This window comes from Leucoraja erinacea, chromosome 12 (genome assembly GCF_028641065.1).
Source record: "Leucoraja erinacea ecotype New England chromosome 12, Leri_hhj_1, whole genome shotgun sequence".
Lineage (NCBI taxonomy): Eukaryota > Metazoa > Chordata > Chondrichthyes > Rajiformes > Rajidae > Leucoraja > Leucoraja erinaceus.
The window spans coordinates 935,966-948,387 of NC_073388.1; the positions used below are offsets into that span (position 1 = coordinate 935,966).

The window sequence follows — 12,422 nt, forward strand, 5'->3', positions numbered from 1 at the left end:
GCATATAATTATAGTGACATGCATTTTACAATCACGGTGCTTTTCACTATATAGATTACAAGAATCTGAGACTCGTATCTGGGGATGGTCGATGCTCCGGACGGATAGAAATCCAACAAGGACCTGCGTGGGGCACCTTGTGCGACGATCACTTTGATTTGGAAGATGCTGCTGTTGTGTGTGAACACCTGAAGTGCGGAGTAGTGACGGCAATCCACAGAAGAGCTCACTTTGGGAAAGGAAGCGGGCAAACCTGGAAACGGAAGTACATGTGCAGGGGGAACGAGTCACGGATCTGGGATTGCCCCATTTCATCCGGTCAACAGTTCCACTGCTCACATGCAAATGACGTCGGTGTCACCTGTTCAGGTGGGTCCTGGTGAAAGAGCTAATAGTCAAATCTAATATATTTACAAAATCTTATGGAACACAATATGGAGGACAGGTTGTCTTTTTAATAAAGACATGAAGATGGCAGCCTGCAGTAATAACATGTGATTCGTTCAAGGCCATAAAGAAGGAAGATTGGAAAAATAGCTGACGCTGCAGAGATAAGTAATAACTTGTTGTTGGATGAGCTTGGTTTGGACCCAGCTTTTACTCTGTATTCTGAAAGGCTACAGAATCTTTCAATCGTGCCATATTCATACTTGGCAGGTGTGTTTTATTGATAAGAAAAATGTCTAACTAAACTAATTCCTCTTTGTTTTGTGAGCCCGGGGACAGACTGGCAACATTGTACTTCCCGCCACTCCCAGCTGATGATCGATTAATGATTGGCTTGGTTCACCTTTAGCCAGTTTGTTGTTGTCTGCTTTTAAGAAACGAACTTTGCCTCTGGGGAAAGTACACTGAGATAACACGCAAATATGGCCTCGGTCCACCATATACATGTCGGCCACAATACGCCGGCCGATGCAAACCTTGCATTCCCGCTCGCATTCCACGAACACATCTGTTAATTCGCCTGCCCCTGAACTGTACAATATTGATCGTTCGCCAATGTCTTGAGATTACTCCTCTTGCCATAGAGGGAGTACAGAGAAGGTTCACCAGACATGTTCCTAGGGTGACAGCACTTTCATATGAAGAAAGACTGGATAGACTCGGCTTGTACTCGCTAAAATTTAGAAGATTGAGGGGGGACCTTATAGAAACTTATAAAATTCTTAAGGGGTTGGACAGGCTAGATGCAAGAAGATTGTTCCCGATGTTGGGGAAGTCCAGAACAAGGGCTCACAGTTTAAGGATAAGGGGGGGAAGTCTTTTAGGACCGATATGAGAAAAGGAAATTCACACAGAGAGTGGTGAATCTCTGGAATTCTCTGCCACAGAAGGTAGTTGAGACCAGTACATTGGCTATATTTAAGAGGGAGTTAAATGTGGCCCTTGTGGCTAAAGGGATCAGGGGGTATGGAGAGAAGGCAGGTACAGGATACCGAGTTGGATGATCAGCCATGATCATATTGAATGGCGGTGCAGGCTCGAAGGGCCGAATGGCCTACTCCTGCACCTATTTTCTATGTTTCTATGTTTCTATGTTTACACGGTCATTCCGATGAAGCGTCGCCACGCCATGTTGCTATGCAGTCCGAATTTAGAATATTACAATCACCAATCGGGGATCTTGTTCCAAAGCAAACCAGCTTGTTGTTTGGAACGGGCAACTCAAATCGGGGTGTTTACTGGGCCTGGAGCCCTTTCCCTTGTCTCTGCAGTAGATTGTGATATCGTGAGGTAAATGGAGACTAGATTACCTGAGCACCTGCTCACATTAACAAATGTACATTCGGCATTTCCGGTGGACTGACAATGAAATGCTTCATTGATTTAAGTGAACGATAGAAAATAATGTTTTGCTATTTAAAAAAAAAAAATCGCCATTTACGCGCTCACATTCCAACATAGGTTGTTTGGAAAATAGCGGAGGAAACAACTGGAAATGGTTGGGTCCGGGTCAGTCCGGCGACAGTGACAGGTTGGGACTGGGATAATGATCACAACTGAGACATCTTCATGTGTGTGAAGTGTGAGCCCAGCAATTGGTCTATTTACCAGTTGAGGTCCATTGACGTTACCAGCGCACCTTGTTGCCGGTCTAATTTACGGACTATACACATTATCATGTAGATTCTAGCCCAGCAGGATGTTTGGACCATTTGGCTGGAGCACAACTAGCCCTGGCAGCTAGTCTTCAATATTCCTGCTGGAATGTTGATTCATCCATTCCTTTGTAATTCCCGCAGTGCGTTCATCATGGAGTGTTTCATGAAGAATCTTCAACTCTTCCCTGAAGACATGTTTGCAAATTATTTTTCTACCCCGGTGTATCTAATCTTCACTTGACGCGATCTATTCCGCCTCGTGGTCTCATAACACAAATCGAATTATTATTATTATGAACTTTAATGACTAGAATTCCTTTTGCGAGTTATTTCAGCCTAGTTTTAACTTTGGTTGTTATAGCCAATAGACAATAGACAATAGGTGCAGGAGTAGGCCATTCGGCCTTTCGAGCCAGCACCGCCATTCAATGTGATCATGGCTGATCATCCCCAATCAGCACCCCTTTCCTGCCTTCGCCCCATATCTCCTGACTCTCCTAATTTTAAGAGCCCTATCTAGCTCTCTCTTGAAAGCATCCAGAGAACCTGTCTCCACTGCCCCCCTGAGGCAGAGAATTCCACAGACTCACCACTCTCTGTGAGAAAAAGTGTTTCCTCGTTCTAAATGGCTTACTCCTTGTTCTTAAACTGTGGCCCCTGGTTCTGGACTCCCCCAACATCGGGAATATGTTTCCTGCCTCTAGCGTATCCAAGCCCTTAACAATCTTATATGTTTCAATGAGATACCCTCTCATCCTTCAGATGCCCTCTCATCCTTCTATGTTTACATATTGAGTTGCGCTGCCGGAAGTAAGAATTGCATCGTTCTATCTGGGACAATAAAACACTCTTGACTCTCTGGACCCTTGTTCATCAGATGAAAGTTGGACTCCGCGACTGACGAACGGAGGGAGCCGCTGTGATGGGACCGTGGAGATTTATCACAACAAACGTTGGGGGAGAGTACAGGACATTCAGTGGGACCTTCATGACGCCAACGTGGTCTGCAACGAACTAGACTGTGGTGAAGCGCTGTCTGCTTCTAATTCTTCACAATACGGAGAGAGTCACTTGCCTCTCTTTGTCAGTGGAGTTCACTGTAACGGAAACGTGTCGCAGCTCCGGAAGTGCAACTTGACGACATCTCCCTCATTTGCCAATGATAGCGGCGGGGTTGGGGTTCTGTGTTCAGGTAAATCATTCATTTACATGTGGTTCAATTTGGAGGGTAATCTCAAGATCTTTGAGCATATTCCCATGAGTCTCTCCTTCTATTCAATAACAATTGGGAAATAATTATATTCCCAACCACTCGTTCCTTCCTCCTCCATTGCCAATTCTCCCCGCTCCTCCCTCCCTCCTCAACCGCCCTCCACCCATCTCTGACCCCCCCTTCCTTGCATTGATCCCGCCCAATGTCCACATCGCTGTTCCACCCACCACCCGCTCCCTCTACCCTATTCTCTAACCCTCTCCGTGGTTGGCTGTGTGTCCACTCTGTGTCTGTGTGTCCACTCCCATCCACCACAACCCCCTCTGTCCTCACTCGACCAGCGCCTTAACACCGTTGTGTATTTCTAGATGTTCTGAGGCCATTATTGGTCATCTACAAATAAACAGAGTTGACATGTGACCAAAGAATGAGGAGCTCTTGACTTGACCAATACGAGAAAATCCTGCTGGAAGTTTTTATTTGCTGTCCAACAGGTCACAAAAAGTTACGACTGGCCGACGGAGGGAGTCCGTGTGCGGGACGAGTGGAGGTGTATTACGCTGGAGTTTGGGGCTCAGTCTGTGACGATTCATGGGATCAGGCTGACGCAGATGTGGTTTGTAGACAACTAGGTTGCGGGAATGCCCTGAAGACCAAACGTTCTAGTGATTGCGGACAAGGCTCTGGGGCGATTTGGTTGGATGAAGTGACGTGTACGGGTGACGAGTCTTTTCTCTGGGACTGTCCCTCAGCACCTTGGGGTGAACATGACTGCGCTCACAAAGAGGACGTGATGGTCATGTGTTCGGGTAAACTTGCAATCTTCTTGTGAAGTGTTGCCTTGACGTCAATAGACAATAGACAACAGGTGCAGGAGTAGGCCTTTCGGCCCTTCGAGCCAGCACTGCCATTCAATGTGATCATGGCTGATCATCCCCAATCAGTACCCCGTTCCTGCCTTCCCCCCCAAGGGAACAAGATGATACAAACATTTGTTCCCAAACCGTTCTCCCAGTCCTCAGCTTAATAAACGACAGCTTTGTTAACTTCTTCCTTCTAGGCATCTTGCTTCCCTAGGGTCCATAGATGTTGACATTGAACAGGTAGTGTCCGATATAGAAATGCGCATTCTCAATAGACCAGAAATCACGAGCGCACTCTCCTGCCCCCCCCCCCCCCCCTCCCCCCACACACACCCCCACACTACATGTTGTCTAAAGCACCATAAGTATCACCAGGTCAGGATGTCTTGGTTCATTCAATGACATTCCAACTTGACTCTAGCAGTTGTTCCTTACCCTTGTTAAAATCAAGGAGGCAGTGAAATGAACGGCCAGTGTTCCGCTCCAGATAACATGTCAGTAACAATTGATGATAATCCGTTAACACAGACGCTGCCAAATATGATACACAATGTGAAAACGTAAGTGAACGTGGTCCGAGGCTAACATGTATTTCCCGTTTGGTGGCCAGAGCACAAAGATATTCGACTGGTGAACGGAGGCCATGACTGTGCGGGTCGAGTGGAAGTGTTCTATAATGGTTCCTGGGGAACTGTGTGCTCGGTACACGTGACCTCAATGGATGCCGTATTGATGTGTAAACAGTTACAATGCGGACCCCTGCAGCGTATTCGATTCGGCACTCAGCAATTCGGATCGGGATCGGGTTCCATTTGGTTCAATGGAATGGCGTGTGGGTCGCACGAGTCGTCGCTTTGGGAGTGCCCGGCCAACCCGAGTGATGTTCACGACTGCAGACATTCGATGGACACTGGAGTTATTTGTTCAGGTAAAACCACGAGCACCTCAGCGTGCGCGCGGCGTTCGCCATTTCAAATAATGATGTCCTCTGAATTAAATTAAACCATTTGCATTCTCCACAGACACCAACGTGCCAGAGAGACCAAAGGACTGTTTCACAGAATCCCCAACTGCGCATGCCCGTTCACCAGGTACTTCTTATTCCCTATGACGTGAACAGCCTAAAGTTGTGGGACAACCTGTTCTATTTGATCTTATTAGATTGGGTTAATTGCATTGGTCGAAACAGGGCGGACCACGTGAAGGTTGCAATCTCCCTCCCCAGCAGGTACATAATGTTCCCGGACAACATCTCTGGAGAGATGGAATGGGTGACGTTTTGGGTCGACTGTTTGAAATCGAACAAAATGCTGGAGTAACTCAGCGGGACAGGCAGCATCTGTGGAGAGGAGGAATGGGCGATGTTTTGGGTCGACTGAAGAAGGGCGTCGACCGAAATGTCACCCATTCGTTCTCTCCAGAGATGCTGCCTATCCCGCTGAGTTACTCCTGCAATTTGTGTCTACCTTCGATTTAAAGCGGCATCTGCAGTTCTTTCCTACACATAATGTTTACCTGTTGTAATGTTTACCTGAATCTGTTTGGCTGTTTTGGCACTAAATATATAATATTTGATTCTCTTTGCTAGAACCCGGTCAGGAGTTGCGCCTGGTTGGAGCTGAGAGCAGCTGCGCGGGGAGGGTGGAAATATTCACCAATAACAGCTGGGCCACGGTGTGCGATGACTCTTGGGACAAGGCGGACGCTCATGTTGTCTGCAGGCAGATGCGCTGCGGCCCCGCTCTGTCGGCCCCGGTCGGGGGCGCCTTTGGTCAGGGTGACGGGGTGATCTGGCTGGATGAGGTGAAATGCACGGGCAGTGAATCCTTTCTCTCCGACTGCCTTTCCTCGCCGCCGGGTCAGAACGACTGCACTCACAAGGAAGATGCCGGTGTGGTTTGTTCCGGTGAGAATCTCCTCTATCTGCTTCCGCGGCATTTGGCTGTTTTAAAATATATTGTATGGATTTTGCAGATATTGTGGAATAAAGATCTGACCATGTTTCTGTCGTCGTCTCCACAGATCCGGAGTTGTCTCCTCGTGACTATTCTTCATCGCGTTCTGTAAGTGTTGGTAATATTAGATTATTTTTATTAACCCTCTATGTTGTCATGGGTTTCATAATATTTCTCGGAACATTATCCAACATTATCGCGCTCCTCGTAATTCACATAATTCCATCAAACCCCATTCATTTCGGTCACTATTTATACCAGGATTATCCCATCAAATGTTGGGGTGCACGAGTGAGACACACAGCATGTGCCACGCCGCGTTTTATTGAGTCATAGAGTCATTGACTCTTCTCTAGTGCAATAGACAAGACAAATATTTGGGAATGTGGAAACAAAGAACTGTAGATACTGGTCTATACCAAAGATGGACACAACATGCTGGAGCACCTCGGCTGATGAGGCAGCATCTCTGGGGGAAAAGAATGTTCCTCCCTGCCCCTTGTACATGATTCCTTGTATATGTACACACTTTGCCAACAATCTTGTTCATTCATTTAAAAAAAACGTATTCATGAATTCATTAATTCATAAGATAGAACATAGAACAGTACAGCACATGGGCAGGCCTTTCGCCCACCAATGTCTTGGCCAATAGGAGCCAAAACCAACTGCTATGTAACTGCACATAATTAATATCAATGCATATCTGTGTACCTATCAATAATATGGTAGATGCCACTATCATTACTCTCTCAACCACCAATCCTAGCCGTGCGTTCCAGACATTTACGACCTTCTGGCAGAATCGTTGCCTTCATACATCTCCTTTAACCCCCCCCCCCCCCCCCCCCCCCCCCCCCCCCCTCGAGTTAATCGTCCATAATCCAGGCAACATTCTGGGAAACTTCTTCTGCACACTCTACAATGCATCCGCATTATTCCTATAATGGAGAGACATGAAGTGCAACTTTCCAACTGCAGCCGAACCTGTAAAACTACATCATGGCATCCATTTCCCTACCTATGTCTTTTGTACAGATGTGCACAGCGACTTCCAGCTGCTCCCCTCTCCCCTGTGAATGTTCTGCAACCATTTGGACTCGTGCACCAGGGAGACACAACACTCTCCTTAAGTCCGGTTTCCTGCCACAGAATCCTCTGTTCCACAAATTAACAGGTCACCAATCACGGTGACTTGGTCTGACTTTTCCCTTCCAGGCTGTGGCTCAGACGGGCTCGAAGGGCCGAATAGAAACATAGAACATAGAAACATAGAAATTAGGTGCAGGAGTAGGCCATTCGGCCCTTCGAGCCTGCACCGCCATTCAATATGATCATGGCTGATCATCCAACCCAGTATCCCGTACCTGCCTTCTCTCCATACCCTCCGATCCCCTTAGCCACAAGGGCCACATCTAACTCCCTCTTAAATATAGCCAATGAACTGGCCTCGACTACCCTCTGTGCCAGAGAGTTCCAGAGATTCACCACTCTCTGTGTGAAAAATAAATCTTCTCAACTCGGTTTTAAAGGATTCCCCCCTTATCCTTAAGCTGTGACCCCTTGTCCTGGACTTCCCCAACATCGGGAGCAATCTTCCTGCATCTAGCCTGTCCAACCCCTTAAGAATTTTGTAAGTTTCTATCAGATCCCCTCTCAATCTCCTAAATTCTAGAGAGTATAAACCAAGTCTATCCAGTCTTTCTTCATAAGACAGTCCTGACATCCCAGGAATCAGTCTGGCGAATCTTCTCTGCACTCCCTCTATGGCAATAATGTCCTTCCTCAGATTTGGAGACCAAAACTGTACGCAATACTCCAGGTGTGGTCTCACCAAGACCCTGTACAACTGCAGTAGAACGTCCCTGCTCATATACTCAAATCCTTTTGCTATGAAAGCTAACATACCATTCGCTTTCTTCACTGCCTGCTGCACCTGCATGCCTACTTTCAATGGCTGGTGTACCATGACACCCAGGTCTCGCTGCATCTCCCCTTTTCCTAGTCAGCCACCATTTAGATAATAGTCTGCTTTCCTAAAATGCCTAGTCCTGCACCTATTGTCTATTGACACGGCATTCCGGAGTACTGGTGCTGCTGCTCTCCCTTCGGCGGTCTCCCACCCCCACCCCCACCCCCAGTCCCTTGAGCCAAAGGTTTAAAGTCAAAGTCAATGTCAATTGTATTCGTCACACCCACATCACATGCAGTGAAATGAATTTGCCAGCAGCGATACACTTAAAAAGAACACACAATACACAATAGGATTTAACACAAACATCCACCACAACATTCTTCACTGTGGTGGGAGGCAACAAAGTTCAGTTGCTCCCCACCGATATTTACAAAACTGATTTCATTCATCTCATTATGACTGCATTCCCACTCTCTGTTCGACGGGCCACTCGACTGATGAATGCTCTAACTGTCTGGATAGAACAACCCGACTACGTTTGTCTTACGATGGTCTACCACATTATTATTGTGAACAGGGACGAAAGATCTTCACCATTCCCGTGATGGCCTGTGTTGTGTTGGGGGTTCTGTTCGTCTCTGGGTTCATCGCCTTGTATCTGGTAACGCGGAGGAAGCAAGCAAGAAGAGGTGAGGCGTTATCCGTCATGTTGCGCCGCTGCACCCGGTCACCAGTATATTCTTCCGCAACCTCATCCCCGCGTTCAATGAAGTGCGCGCAATATTTGACCGATATTGAAAGCGGCGAGTAGTTGATATTGGCCAGAGCACCGTGAAACCCACGCTCCCACCTCAACACAAAAAGCCCCGTTAAATTCCACCAAATGTCGCTTCAAAGAACGTGCCTTGTTCCCGATGTTGGGGGAGTCCAGAACCAGGGGCCACAGTTTAACAATAACGGGTAAGCCATTTAGAACGGAGACGAGGAAACACTTTTTCTCACAGAGTCTGTGGAATTCTCCAGAGTGGAGGCCGGTTCTCTGGATACTTTCAAGAGAGAGCTAGATAGGGCTCTTAATGATAGTGGAGTCAGGGGATATGGGGAGAAGGCAGGAACGGGGTACTGATTGGGGATGATCAGCCATAATCACATTGAATGGTGGTGCTGGCTCGAAGGGCCGAATGGCCTACTCCTGCACCTATTGTCTATCGTCTATTGCCTTGCGTTTTTACTGTTGCTAAACGACCTATAAACATTGTTCCCAAAGCCTCGAGGGGTTGAGGGGAAATTGAGGCGCGCACATCGCGCTCACCGGAACACCGTTTCATATTGAACCGATCTAAAGATTATACTTCACCTTCGCCATGATTTCAAATCATATTCAGACTATGAGATGATAAACATGTATCATAGAAACATAGAAACATAGAAATTAGGTGCAGGAGTAGGCCATTCGGCCCTTCGAGCCTGCACCGCCATTTAATATGATCATGGCTGATCATCCAACTCAGTATCCCGTACCTGCCTTTTCTCCATACCCTCTGATCCCCTTGGCCACAAGGGCCACATCTAACTCCCTCTTAAATATAGCCAATGAACTGGCCTCAACTACCCTCTGTGGCAGAGAGTTCCAGAGATTCACCACTCTCTGTGTGAAAAAAGTTCTCCTCATCTCGGTTTTAAAGGATTTCCCCCTTATCCTTAAGCTGTGACCCCTTGTCCTGGACTTCCCCAACATCGGAAACACTCTTCCTGCATCTAGCCTGTCCAACCCCTTAAGAATTTTGTAAGTTTCTATAAGATCCCCTCTCAATCTCCTAAACTCTAGAGAGTATAAACCAAGTCTATCCAGTCTTTCTTCATAAGACAGTCCTGACATCCCAGGAATCAGTCTGGTGAACCTTCTCTGCACTCCCTCTATGGCAATAATGTCCTTCCTCAGATTTGGAGACCAAAACTGCACGCAATACTCCAGGTGTGGTCTCACCAAGACCCTATACAACTGCAGTAGAACCTCCCTGCTCCTATACTCAAATCCTCTTGCTATGAAGGCCAACATGCCATTCGCTTTCTTTACTGCCTGCTGCACCTGCATGCCTACCTTCAATGACTGGTGTACCATGACACCCAGGTCTCGCTGCATCTCCCCGTTTCCCAATCGGCCACCGTTTAGATAATAAGACAGATCATATAACACAGATTGTAATCACCGCGTCCGCTCTCTTACAGGCGTTGCCATTGGCTCATGGGACTCCCGCGCTGATATGTACCAAGCTGTATATGAAGAGATTGAGGATATTCCACATGGAGAATACATTGTCCCAACCGATGGTTCAGGTTTGTTTTCTATTTGATGCTGTCTGTACTGCACAGCTACGTCATCTCCTCATTGACCATTGTAATTGTTGATGTACTAACGGGACATGGAGGACAATCCCGTCGCTATTATGAGGAAGCGAACTGGACGAAAAGCGTGTTGTCAGAGCGTGGTACGCGCTGACAGACTTACAATAGTTCCTGGATTCTTCACTCTGGGCAAAGGTGATTCTCTCGTGTGGAAACTGTCACTTGCGCATCCTTCCAGCTACATACAGACTCGCATTAACGTGCGATCCCGTAAATAAGAGCCAGGTTAGCTGAGATGACCACCCCATGTGTGGACTATTCACCCTGGTGTGATGTTATTGTTTTGGGTCAGCAACCATCCATCAATACTACGTTCCTTAAGTGAGTAAGTTTCCACTATCTGTCGGAAAGAAACGCAGATGCTGCTTCAAATAGAAGATAGACACAAAATGCTGGAGTAACTCAGCGGGGCAGGCAGCATGGGATGAGGAACAACCTTTACAACCAGAGAGTTGTGAATCTGTGCAATTCTCTGCCACAGAGTGAGTTAGATTTAGCTCTCGGCTAAAGGAATCAAGGAACGGGATACTGATTTTAGATGGTCAGCCATGACACCATTGAATGGCGGTGCTGGCTCGAAGGGCCGAATGACCTGCTCCTGCGCCTATTGTCTATAATGGAAGGGAGGTTGGTTTGTGTCATGGTCTGGGCTGCGTCCACAATTCGCTGCAATTTCTTGCTGTCTTTGGTGGAGCTGTTCCCAAACCAAGCGGTGATACATCCCGGTAAAATGCTTTGCTCGGCGCATCTGTAGACATTGGAGAGAGTTGTTGGGGACATGTGGAACCTTCCACGCTCCCCTCCATTGAGACTGTCCAAAGCAAGCGCTGTCTGCGGAGGGCGCTCAGCATCGCCAAGGACTGCTCTCCCCCAACCATGGACTGTTTACCCTCCTACCATCCGGGAGGCGCTACAGGTCTCTCCGTTGCCGAACCAGCAGGTCGAGGAACAGCTTCTTTCCGGCGGCTGTCACTCTACTCAACAACGTACCTCGGTGACTGCCAATCACCCCCCCCCACACTTATTATTTTTTTAAATTCAAATCGTTTGCTATGTCGCTCTTCAAGGGAGATGCTAAATGCATTTCGTTCTCTCTGTACTGTACACTGACAATGACAATTAAAATTGAATCTGAATCTGAATCTGAACCTTCTAAAGAAGTCGAGGCGAGTTGACACGTGTCAACATTCAAATGTAAAGTCATGTTGAATTTTCACATTCAGTGAACATCACTTTCCCCACTTCCAGATTCATTTCATGACAGCGATGATGATGTAAACAGTGTGGGCAGTGACGAGCGTGGAGATAACGTGTCAACGTTGTGTGAAAGTGGCCACAGGGATCGCTCCATCTAGGTGAGCTGAAGCAATGCCATTTCCTTCCTCACATTCTTTCAGGCAATGAGAACCAGGCTCTTCATTCAATGGGCGACAACGTGACGAAGCGGTGAGCTGAATTAATGTCAGAGACCAGGGTTCGATCCTGACCTTGGATGCTGTCTGTATGGAGTTTGCACATTCTCCCTGTGACCGCGTGGGCTCCGTGCAGGTTCTCGGGTTTCCACCCACATACCAAAGGCACGTGGATTTGTAGAATATTTGACCTATGTGTATTTGCCCCTAATGTGTGGGTGTGAATGAACAAGTCCAGAACTAGGGGTCACAGTTTAAGGTTAAGAAGGAAGTATTTTAGGACCGAGATGAGAAAATCATTTTTTACACAGAGAGTGGTGAATCTGTGGAATTCTCTGCCACAGAAGGTAGTTGAGGCCAGTTCATTGGCTATATTCAAGAGGGAGTTAGATGTGGCCCTTGTGGCAAAAGGGATCAGGGGGTATGGAGAGAAGGCAGGTACGGGACACTGAGTTGGATGATCAGCCATGAACATATTGAATGGCGGTGCAGGCTCGAAGGGCCGAATGGCCTAATCCTGCACCTATTTTCTATGTTTCTAAGTGGTATACTA

The 12,422-nt window shown here is 47.3% G+C and overlaps 1 protein-coding gene across 1 annotated transcript; it reads left to right on the forward strand.

The window, feature by feature from the left end:
• Positions 1-869: 869 nt before the first annotated feature.
• Positions 870-12,422, forward strand: LOC129702401 (antigen WC1.1-like). Its single transcript, XM_055644178.1, has 10 exons — positions 870-957; positions 2,983-3,297; positions 3,813-4,127; positions 4,792-5,109; positions 5,204-5,272; positions 5,770-6,087; positions 6,204-6,244; positions 8,629-8,740; positions 10,281-10,388; positions 11,706-12,422. Exons 1-10 carry the CDS (start codon positions 870-872, stop codon positions 11,810-11,812), a joined length of 1,791 nt encoding a protein of 596 aa, XP_055500153.1. The 3' UTR covers positions 11,813-12,422.